Below are 16366 nucleotides of genomic sequence, written 5' to 3'. Positions count from 1 at the left end.
AGGGCCATATGCACCCCAATGTTCATAGCAGCAATGTCCGCAATAGCCAAACTGTGGAAAGAGCCGAGATGCCCTTCAACAGATGAATGGATAAAGAAGATGTGGTCCATATATACAATGGAATATGACTCAGCCATCAGAAAGGATGAATACCCAACTTTTACATCAACGTGGATGGGACTGGAGGAGATTATGCTAAGTGAGATAAGTCAAGCAGAGAAAGTCAATTATCATATGGTTTCACTTATTTGTGGAACATAAGGAATAGCATGGAGGACATTAGAAGAAGGAAGGGAAAAATGGGCGGGGGGAATTGGAGGGAGAGATGAACCATGAGAGACTATGGACCTGAGAAACAAACAGGGTTTTAGAGGGGAAGGGGGATTGGTTAGCCCGGTGATGGGTATTAAGGAGGGCAAGTACTGCATGGAGCACTGGGTGTTACACGAAAACAATGGATCGTGGATCACTACATCAAAAACTAATGATGTATTGTATGGTGACTAACATAACATAATAAAATTAAATATATATATATATATATATTGAGCACACCAAACTCAAGATTCTATGGATATTATTGCTTAGAACCAGGCTAAGTTTAAAAAGTAATTTAAACTTTTTTTAAGATTTGAATTTTTAAGTCATCTCTACACCCAACGTGGGGCTTGAACTTACAACCCTGAGATCAAGAGTCGCATGCTCTACCAACTAAGCCAACCAGGCACTCCTAAACTTTTTCAATATTTAGAAGTAACAGTCCAGGTGGTACATAGATGTGCACTGACACAAACAAATACCCATAAAGTGATTTGATGGGACATGCATCTTTGTGAGCTCCCTGTGGTGGGCCAGGGTATGTGCAGGGCCAGACATGTTATGGGGGTACACGAGTCACGTATTGAATTGCCGGAACTCAGGACTCCAGTAACAGGTGCCGCTTGCTCTGTCCACAACTACATGTAAAAGTGGCCCTCTATTCCCAGGGCATTTGTCAGGTCAGCAGCTGCTCTTGCTTGTGTGCTAACCTTGGTCATACTACTCTTTCTTCTTTATTTTCAAGGAAAAACAAGGTACTGATATGCAAAGGTTTTTACTTTCTGGTCAACAGCTTCATGCACTCATCTCTAACAGGTCAAGTGCTTCCCTTCCCAGGTCCTAAGCCGTAACTTTCAGCACTCTTCACACTGTCACAAGAAAGCCTCTAGCCCTGATAAGGCCTTGGATCCACTGCATTAATAGGAAGCAGTGTGCGCCTCTCCACATAGGCCACTCCCAGACCTAGAAGCATGTCATAGGGCCAGTCCATCAAGGGAACTCCGACTTACGACTTACATTGTATACTCTGCCATCTTCGGGTCTGTAGAACTGTGGAAACAGGCCATCAGCATACCGGGAAGCCACAAGTCTCCCCAGAGAAGTCACATAATCTGCATTTTTATAAAGAAAAGTAGTCAAAATGGTGCATTATCAATGTTTCTTATTTTTATTTCAAAATGTTCTTCTCTGACACCATTCAAATTATATCCCAGTGACACCAAAAATCTATGATGCTTGGTATTCTGTCCTAAATAATGAGGTGTTTCCAGGTGCTATTATATAAGCTAACTATTTATGACATGCATAATCCTTTAATGCACAAATGCACGGAGAGGAAAAACAAGGTTTGTTTCTTGGTCTCCTGGTTCTTTTGTCCACAATGATTAAGGCAAAGGTCAAAAAGGCAATACGCAGTCTAAGCCCTAACAAATTAATAATTACATTAAATGTAAATGGCCTGAGTAAAACAATTAAAAGATAGTGATTGGTTTTCTCTGACTGACTTATTTCACTTAGCATTATACTCTCTAGCTCCATCCATGTCATTGTAAATGGCAAGATTTCATTCTTTTTTATGGCTGAATGCCATATGATTTCACTCATATGTAGAATTTAAGAAACAAGCAAAGAAAAAAAAAAGGAGAGACAAACCAAGAAACAGACTCTTAACCATAGAGAACTGGTGATTATCTGAGGGTAGGTGGGTGGGGGAATGGGTGAAATAGGTGATGGGGATTAAGGACTCTACTTGTCATGATGAACACCGGGTGATGTATGGAATTAACAAATCACTATATTGTATATCTGAAACTAAGATAACACTGTACATTAACTATACTGGAATTAAAATAAATACCTAATAAATTTAAAAAGAGAGAAAAAATTAGTGATTGCAAAGAGGATTTAAAATAATGACCCAACAATAGGGTATCTACAAGAAACTTGCCTCAAACATAAAGACATATATAAGCTAAGAGTGTAAGAATGAAAAAAGATACCATTTAAGTATTAAATAAAAAGAAAGCAGATTGACTATATTAATATCAGAAAAGTAAACTAAAGAGCAAAGACTATTACTAGGGATAGAGCAGAATACTATATAAATTTGTGTCAACCCACCAGGAAGACATAGCAATCCTAAATGTGTATGCACAAAAAAAAGACCGCAAATATCTTAAGCAAAAACTGATGGAACTGAAAGGAAAAAAAAGACAAACTCACAACTCTAACTGGAGATTTCAATACTGCTCTCTCAACAATTGATAGAATAACTAGACAAAAAGTCAGCAATGATACTCAACAACACCATCAACAAACAGGATTTAATTGACATTTATAGAAAAATCTACACAACAACAGAAGAATACACATTCTTTACAAGCACAAGATATACACCAAGACAAATCATATCCATGGCTATTAAAAAAAAAAAAAAAACTCAAAAAATTTAAAAGAACTAAAACCAGAGTATGTTCTCTGTCCACAATGGAAACAAACTAGAAATCAGTAACAAAAAGATAACAAGAAAATGTCCAAATTCTTGGAAACTAAATAACATGCTTCTGAAAAATCCATGGGTCAAAAAGGAAGTACAACAGAAATTTTAAAAAATACTTTAAACTGAATGAAAATGATAATACAACCTATAAAAAATGTGAGGAACACAGCTTAAGCAATGCTTATATAAGAAGAAATGAAAAGTCACAAATCAATAATCTAAGTTCCCATATGAAGAAAGTAAAAAAGAACAGCAAAACAAATCCAAAGTAAGCAGAAGGAAATACATAATAAACACCAAAACAGAAATCAAGAAAATTGAACACAGGAAGGTAATAAAGAAAATCAATTAAATAAAAAGCTGGTATGTTAATAAGATTAATAAAATTGACAAAAGTAAAAGGAGAGAAGACATGAATTACTGATACCAGGAATGAAACAGAAAAAAAAAGACCTTTCAGACATCAAAAGAATAATGGAATACTATAACCAACTCCACACACATATAGTACACAACTTAGATGAAATGAATGAATTCCACAAAAAACACAAACTACCACAACTTTCTTAATATGAAATAGATCATACCTAATAAGGAAATGAATTTATAATTAAAAACTTCTCAAACAGAAATCCCCAGGCCTGGATAGGTTCTCTGGAGAACTCTACCAAACATATAAGAAATAATTAAAATTCGGGGAGATGAACCATGAGAGACGATGGACTCTGAAAAACAAACTGAGGGTTCTAGAGGGGAGGGGGGTGGGAGGATGGGTTAGCCTGGTGATGGGTATTAAAGAGGGCACGTTCTGCATGGAGTACTGGGTGTTATACGCAAACAATGAATCATGGAACACTACATCAAAAACTAATGATGTAATGTATGGTGATTAACATAATAATAATAAAAAAAGAAATAATTAAAATTCTACATATTTTCCAGAAAACAGAAGACAAGGGAACATTTCCCAACTCATTCTATGAAGCCAATATTACCCTGATACCAAAACCAGACAAAGGAGTATAAAAAAAGAGAAAACCACAGACTAATATCCTTTATGATTACATGTGCAAAAATGTATTAGCTATATTGGCTCAATATTCAAAAACCAATCAATATAATCAACCAAATTAACAGCCTAGGGAAGAAAAAAAATCACATGATCCTTTCAATTGACACAGAAAACTTCAATACCCATTCATGGTAAAATTTCTCAGCACATTAGGAATATAAGGGACCTTCCTCAACTTGATTTTTTTTAATTCTATAAAAAACTTACAGCTAACATTATAGTTAGTGGTAAAAGATTGAAACTTTCCCTGAAGATGATATGAGGTAAAGATGTCCACTCTCACCATTGCTGTTCAACATGGTACTGAAAGTTCTAGCCAGCCAGCACATGGTAAGACAAGGAAATACAAGGCATACAGATCACAAAGGAAGAGTGAAAACTTTCCCTATCTGGAGATGACATGATGGTCTACCAAGAAATCCCAAGGAATCAAAAGCAACAAAAAAATCCTTAGAACTAGTGAGTTCAATAAGGTCACAGGATAGAAGATCCTCATAAAAAAATTAGCCATATTTCTATATACTAGCAATGAACATGTGGAAACCAAAATTAAAAACACAAAAGCATTAACAATTGCTTAGAAAAACAAAATACAAAACATGCGCAAGACTTGTATATTGAAAATTACAACAGCTGATGAAATAAATCAAAGATGCAAATAGATGGAAAGGTATTCCATATTTATGGACTGGAAAACTCAACATAGTAAAGATGTCAATTCTACTTAAATTGACACACAGGTTTAATGCAATTTCAGTCAAAATCCCAGCAATATTTTTGTAGACACAGACATGGTTATTCTAAAATTTATATGAAAAGGCAAAGAAATTACATCTAAAACAATTTTGAAAAAGATTAAACTGGAGAAATCAGTCTGCCCATTTCAAGACATTACACAGTTATAGTAATCTAGACTGTATGGTATTGGTAGAGAGACAGACACACCAACAAATAAAACAAAACAGAGAATCCAGAAATAGCCCCATACAAGTACAACCACCTAATTTTTAACAAAAATGCAAAAGCAATTCAAAACAGAAAGGACAGTCTTTGATTTTATTATTTCATTTTTTTTATTTTCATACAGCTGACATACAATGCTACATTGGTTTCAGGTGTACAACATAGTGATTCAACTTCTCAAAACAATATATGCTCCCCGTAAAGTGTAGCTACACTATGTCACTATACTTGGCTATATTCCCTTTGCTGTGCCTTTTATTCCTGTGATTTATTCATTCCATAACTGGAATCCTATGTCCTCCACTCCACCCCAACTCTGGCAACCAACATAGGTCCTCTGCATAGGTCTGACTCTGCTTTTTGTTTGTTTTCTTCATTTGCTTTGTTTTTTAGATTCCACATGAATAAAATCATATAGTATTTATCCTTCTCAGTCTGACTTATTTTACTTATCATAATACCCTCTAGGTCTATCCTTACTGTTGCAAATGATAAGATCTCATCCTTTTTATGGAGCCATAATAGTCCATTGTATATATATACCACATCTTCCTTATCTATTAGTCTACCGATGGACACTTAGGTTGCTTCCATATCTTGGCTATTGTAAATAATGCTGTAATAAACATAGGGGTGCAAGTCTTTTCAAATTAGTGTTTTCCTTTCCTTGGAGTAAATACAGAGTAGTAGAATTACTGGATCATATGGTAGTTCTATTTTTAATTTTTTGAGGAACCTCCACATTGTTTTCCACAGTGGCTGCACCAGTTTTCATTCCCACCACCAGTGTACAAGGATTCCTTTTTCTGTACATCTTCACCAACATTTGTTATTTCTTGCATTTTTTACTTTAGCCATCCTGACAGGTGTGAAGTGATATCTCACTTGGTTTTGATTGGCATTTCCCTGATGATGAGTGATGTTGAGCAACTTTTCATGAGTCTATTGCCCATCTGGATGTCTTCTTTGGAAAAATGTCTACTCAGGTCCCCTGCCCATTTTTAAATCAGGTTGTTTGTGTTTTTTTGGTGTTGAGTTGTGTACGCCCTTTATATACTTTGGATATATTATTTGCAAATACTGTCTCCCATTCAGTAGGTGTCTCTTTGTTGATGATTTCCTTCACTGTACAAAAGCTTTTGATTTTGATTTTAAATAAAGGTGCTGGAGCAACTGGATATCCAGAATCCAAAAATGAAACTTATACAGAAAGTAACTCAAATTGATCATGGGCTAAATATAAGATGTAAAACTCTAAAACTTTTAGTAAAAATATAGGAGAAAGTCTTTGAGAATTAGCAAGATCCATATAAGAAAATAATTGATAAATCAATAAAGTCACCAAAATTTAAAACTTTTGCTCTGAGAAACTCTCTTAAGAGGATGAAAAGGTGAGCTACAGACTAAGAAAATATATCTGCAAGCCACATACGTGACAAAGGATTCATATCTAGAATATATAATGAGCTCTCAAAACTCAACATTGAAAAAATTTAATTAGAAAATGATCAGAAGACATGAAGAAACATTCATTTTGCCAAAGATAATATACAGAATAAGTACATGAAAAGATGTTCAACAAAACTAGGTATTAGGGAAATACAGACTAAAACCACAGCGAAATACCACTACACAACTATTAGAACAGCTAAAACTTTTAAATGGTGACAATACCAAATGCTGGTGATGATGTGGAGAAACTGTCTCTCTCATATATTACTGAAGTGAATAATACAGCTACCCTGGAAAAGTTTAGCAGTTTCTTAACAAGACAAAATAAAACTAAACAAAACAAAAAATAAACACACACTTACCACACAGCAATTACATTCTTGGGCATTTATCCCAGAGAAAGGAAAACTTATGGTCACGCAAAAACCTGTAAACAACTGCTCATAGCAGACTTATTTGTAATGGCCCCAAACTGGAAACTACCCAGATGTCTTTAATGGTGACTGGCTAAACAAACAGTGGTACATTCATATTCTGGAATACTACAGCAATAAAAAGAAACAAACCATTGCTATATGCAACAACTTGGATGAACCTCAAAGAAATAATACCAAATGAAAAAATGTCAATCTCAAAAGGTCACATACTACATGATTCCATTTATATAAACATTCTCTACATGAGAAAATTAGAGATAGAAAACAGACTGGTGATTCCCAGGAGTTAAGGATATTGGGGGTAGGGTATCTGTACGACTATAATGGGGTAGCACAAGGGAGATCTTTGTGGTGATAAACAGTTATGTATCTTGATTGTGGTGATGGTTACACAAATCTACACAAGTGGTAAAATTACACAGAATTATTCACATACAGTGCATCAACGTCAAATTCCTGGATTTGATATTATACTCTAACTTTATAAGATACAACCATTATGAGAAACTCAGGGAAGGGTATTTGGGATCTGTCTATATTATCTTTGCAACTTCCTCTAAAGCTATCATTATTTCAGGATAGAAAGTATCAACCAATGGGGCATCTGGGTGGCTCAGCTGGTTAGGTGTCTGACTCTTGATTTTGGCTCAGGTCATGATCTCAAGGTTGTGGGATCAAGCCCCGCACCGGGCTCTGCACTGGGTGTAGACTGCTGGTATTCTCTATCTCCCTCTCCCTTTGCCCCTCCCCTAGCATGGCACAAGTACATGCGTGAGCACGCACATGCGCACTCGCGCGCTCTCTCTCTCTCCAAAAAAAAAAGTATCAACCAATCATCTAAAAAAAAAAAAAGGTAAAATAAAAACAAAATCAGATAAACAAAAACTAAGAAAATCCATCCACTCGCAGGACCTGCACTACAAGAAATGCTTAAAAGAAATTCTTTAGAAACAAACACCAGATGGAACTGTAAGTCTTACAGGAAGGAAGAATATTATAAATAGTAAATATGTGGATTGTAAAATGCTATTTTTTCCCACTCAGTTTCTTTATAAGACAAATGACTTTTTAAAGCAGTAATTATAACATTGGCTTGTAAGATTTATGATGTATATAAAATAAAATACATTAAAACAATAATACCAAGGACAGGAGTGGGGCTAAGTGGAGTTATACTGCTGCAAGATTCTTACATCTTACATGATGTAGTACAAAGCTAATTTTTAGCAGACTGTGACAAGGATATAATCACTAGAGCAACCACTGAAAACATAATGCAAAAAGGCATACCTAAAAAGCCTACTGAAGTTTAAATGGGATGAAATGAAATATTAAAAAATATTCAATTTACCCAAAAGAAGGCAGGAAATGAGAAACAGAGGAAAGAAAAAGATAAGACAAATAGTAAAATGGCATACCTAAATCTAACTGCATCAATTATTACATTAAATGTAGAGAACCAAACACTACAATTAAAAGACAGAGATTATGAGAATGGCTTAAAGAGGCACTCCTTAAATAGAGAGACTACAGATAGTTTGAAAGCAAAAGACTGAAAACATATGCCCCGTGCAAATGAAGGATAAGAAAGCTGTAGTGGTTGTATCAATATCAAAGTAAACGTCAAAACGAGGACTACCATCTGAGACAGAGATGGACATTTAATTCATCAGAAAGCTATGACAATCCTAAATGTGTATGTATTTAGCGTTTCAAACTACATGAATAAAACTGATAGAACTATAGGGAGAAATGGACAAAGCCACTAGGCAAAAAAATCTCTAAAGACACTGCACATCTCTATAATAGAATAAAACCAACCATCGTGAACTAATGAACATCTATAAATACTATCTAACAACTGCAGAATACACATTCTTTTCAAGTGTACATGAAATGTCCACCAAGATACATGCTGGGACATAACACAAATATCAGCACATTTCAAAAGATGAAAGTGTTACAGGCTATGTTTTCTGACATAAATAGCAGTAAATTAGATAACAAGGATTCCTTTAAAATCCTAAAATATTTACAAGTTAAACATTTCTCTTAAAAATGAATCAAAGAAAAAAGTCACAAGAGAAAAAAATATTCTGAACTCAATGACAAAGAAAATATTACCTATCAAGATTTGGATTCAGCTAAAGCAATGCTTAGAAGAATTTTAAATGACTATATGAGAAGAGAAGAAAGGCTTAAAATCAATTATCTAAGTTTCCACTTTAAGCTAGAAAAAGAAATGTAAATTAAACTCAAAGTAAGTCGAAGAAAATAAATAATAAAGGTCGAAGCAGATATCAATGAAATAGAAAACAAAGAACAGGAAAAAAAAAAAAAAACCCAAAATTTGGTTCTTTGAAGAGTTATGATATACCCTGAAAAAGACTTATCAGGAAAGAAGTGAGGAAAAAAAAACACAAATTATATCTGAAATGAAAGAGGGAACATCTTTAGATTCTACAGGCATTAAAAAATGTTAAGGGAATATTATGAAACATGTTTTGTCAATACATTAGAAAACACTGATGAAATGGACAAATTCCTTGAAAAACATAACTTTCCAAAATTGGCATGATGAAACAGAAAATCTCTATGCCTATTACAGAACAGAATTTCTTACCAAACTTTTCCTACAAACACAACTCCAGGCTCAGATAAGTTTCACTAGTGAATTCCATCAAACATTTAAAGAAGAAATAGTACCACCCACATAAAAGCACCATCAGAACATACAAGAGTTAAAAATAGAGCTACCCTATGACCCAGCAATTGCACTATTGGGTATTTACCACAAAGATACAGATGTAGTGAAAAGATAGCGCACATGCACCCCAATGTTCATAGCAGCCATGTCCACAATAGCCAAACTGTAAAAGGAGCCATGATGCCCTTCAACAGATGAATGGATAAAGAAGATGTGGTTCATATATACAATGGAATATTACTCAGCCATCAGAAAGGATGAATACCTACCATTTGTATCGATATGGACGGAACTGGAGGGGATTATGCTAAGTGAAATAAGTCAAGCAGAGAAAGACAATTATCACATGGTTTCACTCATATGTGGAACATAAGGAATAGCACGGAGAACATTACTGGAAGGAAGGGAAAACTGAAGTGGGGGAAATCAGAGGGGGAGATGAACCATGAGAGACTATGGACTCCAGGAAACAATCTGAGGGTTTCAGAGGGGAGGGGGGTGGGGGGATGGGGCAGTCCAGGGATGGGTATTAAGGAGGGCACATGTTGTAATGAGCACTGGGTGTTATACGCAAACAATGAATCACTGAACACCACATTAAAAAAAAAAAAAGAACACACAGGAGGAGGGGATACTTTCAAATCATTTTATGAGCCCAACATAATCCTGATGCCAAAACCTAACAAGGCCATTAAAAGAAAATAAAATCATAGAGCAGTATCTTCCATGACCTTAGATTGAAAAAACCTTGGCAAAATATAAAGAACTGCTATTTTTGCTAATATTAATGACTGAATTATAGTTACTTGAAATACAAGATAAAACTGCTTTGTTTCCTTATATAGGAATCCCATACACCCTGCATTTAGAAGATACAGGGCTGTATCACCCCTTATGGAAGGATAAATGGGAACGAATGCACAGCCTGAGCTCTGAAAAGCAAGGCCTTGTCATTAGAATGGGCCTCCACATCAGTCCATAACAATCACATCCCCTAGACCTTCCTTATCACCAGTACGGAACAAAGCTGCCAAAGGAACTGGTGAAAAATCTCAAAAACACAGTATTATTGACCACTCAATAAATATGTGTTTAATTCATTAATTAATTGGCTAATCCAGAATTACTGAGTAAAATCCAAGTAATGGCAATTGCCCTGATTGAAGGAGTGCTCCTCAAGTGGGGTGTTACTGACATGTTGGACAGGGCACTCCTGCTAGGTGGGCTATCTCACACTCCATAAGACTCCCCAGGCCCTGGGCGCCTGGGTGGCTCAGTTGGTTAAGCGACTGCCTTCGGCTCAAGTCATGATCCTGGAGTCCCGGGATCGAGTCCCGCATCGGGCTCCCTGCTCAGCGGGGAGTCTGCTTCTCCCTCTGACCCTCCCCCTTCTCATGCTCTATCTCATTCTCTCTCTCAAATAAATAAATAAAATCTTTAAAAAAAAAAAAAAAAAAAAAGACTCCCCAGGCCCTATATTTCAGGAACAACTCAAACCAGTATGTCATCAGAAAATAAATAAAAACAAAAACAAAACACACCCTCACCCATCTCCAGACTCCCTGTTGGAGGGCAGTACTACTGGGAGTTCAGGACCAAATTTCTAAACAGTGTGTTTAGAAAAACTAGCCCATCACATAAGAGAGGCCGCAACAGGAAAACGGCACATTCTCCCTGAAACCACACAAAGCTATTGTCTTAACAGCCTCCTAAAGGGGTTTGCGCATCCCAAGGGATGAAGAAGACATCTGCTGGCATATGTACAACTTCTATTTATTTTTTTATTTCATCTTTAAAAGGACTAAGAATGAAATTAAGCAATATTTAAGCAATGAAAATAAGCAATGTTTAATAAGTGGACTGACAATCATATATCTATGTAACAAACATATATTGGGGGTCCATGTACATTTTTTATGGATAAGGATGTGAGATCAAAACAAGCTCAGAGGCCTGTGGTTTTGGGGGGCCCTTCAGAAGTGATGCAGCCCCCTCAAAGGCTAAAGGATGGCATGCTGGTTGGGTTTCCCAACCAGCATTGCTTTGTGAGTACTATACCTTCACAATGAGGGAATCCAATCTGTGACAGAATCTGTTTCAAGGTCAATTTGTTGCTCTTAAGCCCATGCAGTTGAAGCCATTCCTCAGATGAGATGAGACTCTGCCCAGCCAAGTCTGTTTTGGTGTTGCTTTGTCCCTCTGGCCCCTGCAGCTGCTGCTCAGAGATGGCGGAAGATGAGGCTGATAACTCCATCTCTGAAGGATCTAAGTCACAGAGACCTCCCATAAGGGCAATTGTCAAAATCAGACTTCCTGAAGACTTGGAAACAATCTAACATCAACAGAGGATGGGTTTAATATTAATTACAGCACAGTCATTAAGTGGAATTCAATCTACCATTAAAAATGTTTAATATAGATGCGTATTGGCTGACAAAGAAGATATCCACATATATTGCTAAAATGTAACCATAAAGTTCAATATCCATCCATACATCCCCATATGTACACAGAGAAAAACATCTAGAAAGGTAACTGCCAACAGTTTATAGTAGTTTTATCTGTGTGGTGGGAATATATGTAGTTTTTGCCTTTTCTATGTTATTTAAAAGTTCACATTATTTAAACATTTCTGAAAGAGGATTTACTTCTATAATCAGAAAAAATGCAAAGCTCTTCCATTTTAGAAAATACACATTCGCTCCTGAACCTTCATTACACATCAGTATTCCAATTATAATTGCACCTGACCTTTTACTTCTAAAGAGGATACAGAGGGCAAAACCCTGAGAGGAAACACACCTGTTCTACAGGTAGAGTGTCTAAGGGGGAGCTAGCAACAGGGTGGGAACCAGATCACAGCTCAGCCCAGCAAGAATACATGGATTCACTTTCCAAATGTTTTCTTTTAAAGTTGGACTTAAACATTCTGAATCATGTAGCCAGCTGTTCTGGGACCAACTGGACTCCAAGCAATATGCTACATATTAAACTTATCTAGACCTGCCTAAATATAGCTCCTGTACACAAGAGGGAAGGAGTGGCCCAGACTGTAATGCAATCTTAACCCATTCACCACAACTTCAGGCAGGGAGAAAAAGAAAGGTCTGCTTACCTCTGTACCCAGAGTGTGAAACACACATGTTTGTTCCCTGGACTGTAAAACTTTTCAACAACAGAAATATTCCCTTTTCCCATTTCTAAAACTCCAACCACATACCCTGCAAGTCTCTGTTATGATATGAAAATCAGTCAAATACAGAAATCAGTTGGACATAAGCTAGGGAGTTCTCATGAAACAATATTAGATATATTATTATTAGCAATGAATGAGTTACGCATGGATAAGCACTTGATAGACTGGAAAGAGCTATGTCCAAATAAATTATTTAAGAGTTGTTATCCTTTAGTAATTGTACCTTGTTTATATGCCCACTTTTACTCCAAGTACCTTTTTACCCCCAAGTTCCCAGTCATACGAGCTATTCAGTTTGGGCTTCTCCTACTTTAGACTCACAGAACATGAAAACAAGAACAGACTTCAACTTTCTTTTTGAGATCTGTCCAACAAAGACTGCCAGCTGAAGGACTTTTAAATTTGGCTAACGGTTCCCATAGAAACAAGAAAAGGAAGCTCAGAATAAAGATTTTTGATTATTTCATCATTTCCAGTTCATCTTTCTTCTCCCTAACACACACTCACCCACGTCCTATGTTCTTCTTACTAGAGGGAGCTACATGTCATAGGTTAAAAAGGCAGAACAGCTATGTAAATTGTCCTTATAAGGCTCCTAGACTGGATTTTGGAAACAAAGGTTTCAGAAGAGTCGTACATTTTAAGGCCAATTCTTGCTTCCAAACAAAAGGCAACTGAATCCTCCAGCTAAGGTGCATGCCCCAGTGCCTCCTGCACTCACATGGCTGAAAAAAATTTAAATAAATATTTTTGAAAAGGTCTGGATGGCTCTACTGAATTTGAGAACCTGTATGAGTCATTCTTTTTTTTTGAAGATTTTATTTATTTATCCGACAGAGAGAGACACAGCAAGAGAGGGAACACAAGCAGGGGGGAGTGGGAGAGGGAGAAGGAGGCTTCCCGCCGAGCAGGGAGCCCAATGCGGGGCTTGATCCCAGGACCCCGGGATCATGACCTGAGCCGAAGGTAGACGCTTAACAACTGAGCCACCCAGGCGCCCCTGTATGAGTCATTCTGATTCAGATCTTGACTCTTAAGATTTTTTAGCCTGAGAAGACCCATATTATCAGAAATGAAAGCACCTGGACAATGGAAATAACCCAAGAAAACAGGGAAGGAAAGAAAGGGCATCTCCCAACAGAAGGGATCATTCCACTCAGACTGGATAAGAGATACTGTCAGAGCAAGGAAGCCTGCCAGAGCAATGATGCCAAATGACCTGACAAAGCAACCCCTCCACACATTGCCCACCAGCTTTCCTAGCTCCAAGCTGGTCTCAGGCGGTTCTCCTATGTGAAATCTTAAACTTCAAGGCCCATTTCAAGCTCTACCTCCTCTATTAAGCCTCTCCAGACCCCCTCACCAACCTTCTGCAGCATCTCCCCAGCAAAGCTCCAACTTGCGCTTTGACACTTCACCAATATGACCTTGGGCACTTCAGATTCATCCTCTCTAGACTAAAAGAAGGTTCAGTGACTACAGGGACAAACTATATGAATGTCCTCAGCACAGTGCCTTAAATACAGCAGGCACTTTGTAAGGGTGCTGAATTGAATTAAATTGATCACTCAGAATTACTAAGAATACTGATTTTCAAACAAGGCAGCGATTTTTTAGTTCAAACAAGGCTAATATCAGGAAATAGCTGTCATACTATAAAGACATACTATCTTCCAGATATTACTTTGTTGTTACTATTATTACTGTGATTTTTCAGGATTTCTTCATCTGAGGTTATTACAAATTGGGGAACAGAGGAATCCAGAAGCAAGAAACAACAAATCCAGTAGAACACTGCCCTGTTTTAAAAGCTATCCCAAGAGCAAAATTTGGGGAAATAGGAAGGGATTTCCAAAAGAGAATGAAGAAGTATAAACAGGGGGAAAAAAGTGAAAGTCTGAGCTGAAGGTAGGAGCAGGCAGGCAGAGCTTGGGGAAAAAATAGAAAGGTTAAGTGGGCACAAGTAAAGGCCCCAACTAAGGGAACCAGAGGCGCCAAGGGCAGTCAGCCTGTGCTGCTAAAGTCTGCCCACAGCGGGCAGCCAAGAGATGCCCCAGGTCATCCTGAGGTGAGCACCTTGAGGAAGTTCGCATGGCTTAATAGAGTAGGTCCTATATGGTCAGAGATTGAGGCACAACGCACAGATTCAAGTCCATTAATTCAGCTTAAAATTTGGTATACTTCTGGTTTATTATCAACACCCACAACTTCCTATATCCATTGCTGAAAATGAAGTCTAGATTAGGTGGATATATCTTGTGATTTATGTGAGTTTTGAATTACAATTTTTCCAGGGAGAAAGGAAGCTGGGATGAAGCCCCATGGGTATCCTGTTGCAACTCTCCTCCAGAAACCCTTAATCTACTCCTCGCTCCATTCTCCTGCCCTGAGGAGCAAGTCTAGCCTGTGATCATCTGCTCAAATAATGTGGGCAGAGGCAAGGAGACTGAAATGGACTGGCCCACAGTTGAGAAAATGGGGTCAAGAAAAGAAAATCTAAGGATAATAGGTCTGCTCTAGGAAGGTCATTTCTGAGAAAAAAGAAACCAAGAGCTCCCAGGAAGATAAAAGTGGAAACTAAAACTAATTAAGTTGTATGCCCATATAAAAAGAGGAAAAGAAAATGGTGCTTGTCTTAGTGACGTGATTGTGAAAACCACGTACTTGTAGAAGAATGGAAGAGAGCCAGAGGATATTCCAGACCAGAAAGTTGTAGAAAGCTGTAATCCACGCAGATCCCTTTGTTTTAGACTATTCATGTTATTACTATTTCTTAAAAATAAATTTCTACTGGGGCGCCTGGGTGGCTCAGATGGTTAAGCATCTGCCTTCGGCTCAGGTCATGATCCCAGGGTCCTGCCTCTGCCTCTCTCCCTGCTCATGCTTTCTCTCTCTCTCTCTCTGCATCTCTGTGTCTCAAATGAATAAATAAAATCTTAAAAATAAATAAATAAATAAATTTCTCCTGGTTCTTGTATTAACTCCAAAGCCCATGTGCACTTCACCTTCTTATTACTGTTGGCCTATGGTAAGACAGAAACCAAGAAAGCTGGTTCTCCACCAGAGCAGCTGAGCTTCACTCGGAGCGGGGTAAGGTGGGAAGAGCTTTGCAACAGGAGGGGTCGGGTACCTGTGTCTCAGCCTGACCCAAAGAGTAGTTCAGTGAACCTGGGAAAGTGGCTGAACTTTTGTGGAGGGCAGTGCAAGTCGGAAACTGCATAATTCCAAGCTTTCCCTCCACAGGTTGCTGGAAACCTCGGCGCCTCGAAGGCTCTGGCGTGGAAGGGATCGCATCCCACTTACTAGGCAATCTGTCGGATGAAAGACAAGAAGGTTCCTGTTTAGCAGCCGCCCTCCCATCCTCTGGGGGCCCTGTGACCCCAAAGGGCCGGTGAGGCGCGCATCCCGCTGGTTGATAAAGCAGCAACTCCAGCAGGCGAAGGGTCGCCGCCTGGCGCGAAGAATTATTCCAGACGTTCGATTTCTCTGTGACCCCAGCGCGCACCGCGCGGCGTGTTGACCACGGCGTCGCCTCGGTTGCTCCGACGCGGCCAATCACGGAGCGGCTCCCTGAGCCGGCCCCGCCCTCAGAGCGTGCGCCCAGGGGAGGCGGGGCCAGCGGGCCGTAGGGGCGGGGCTCCGAAGCGAGTTCAGGGGCGAGGTGGAGATAGTGGGTGTCCGGGATCCCCAAGGCACTTTGGGACCCAAAGCAAGAGCCCCA

General features: G+C 38.3%; 1 protein-coding gene across 1 annotated transcript in view; it reads right to left on the bottom strand.

Moving 5' to 3' along the window:
- The window catches only part of VWA3B (von Willebrand factor A domain containing 3B), a 213728-nt gene extending 197627 nt beyond the window's left edge, over window positions 1–16101 (bottom strand). The window contains exons 1-3 of the mRNA XM_032397359.1: window positions 15949–16101; window positions 11508–11714; window positions 1336–1430 (exon numbers count right to left, since the gene is read on the bottom strand). Of these exons, the coding sequence (XP_032253250.1) occupies window positions 1336–1430; window positions 11508–11703 (291 nt within the window). The 5' untranslated portion in view covers window positions 11704–11714; window positions 15949–16101. The remainder of the gene's footprint in view (window positions 1–1335; window positions 1431–11507; window positions 11715–15948) is intronic.
- Between the last annotated feature and the right edge of the window lie 265 nt (window positions 16102–16366).

Source organism: Phoca vitulina, unplaced genomic scaffold (genome assembly GCF_004348235.1).
Source record: "Phoca vitulina isolate PV1807 unplaced genomic scaffold, GSC_HSeal_1.0 scaffold98, whole genome shotgun sequence".
In the NCBI taxonomy this organism is placed as follows: domain Eukaryota; kingdom Metazoa; phylum Chordata; class Mammalia; order Carnivora; family Phocidae; genus Phoca; species Phoca vitulina.
Note: the sequence above shows the minus strand (reverse complement) of the source record. Positions and strands in the feature narration are given on the sequence as shown.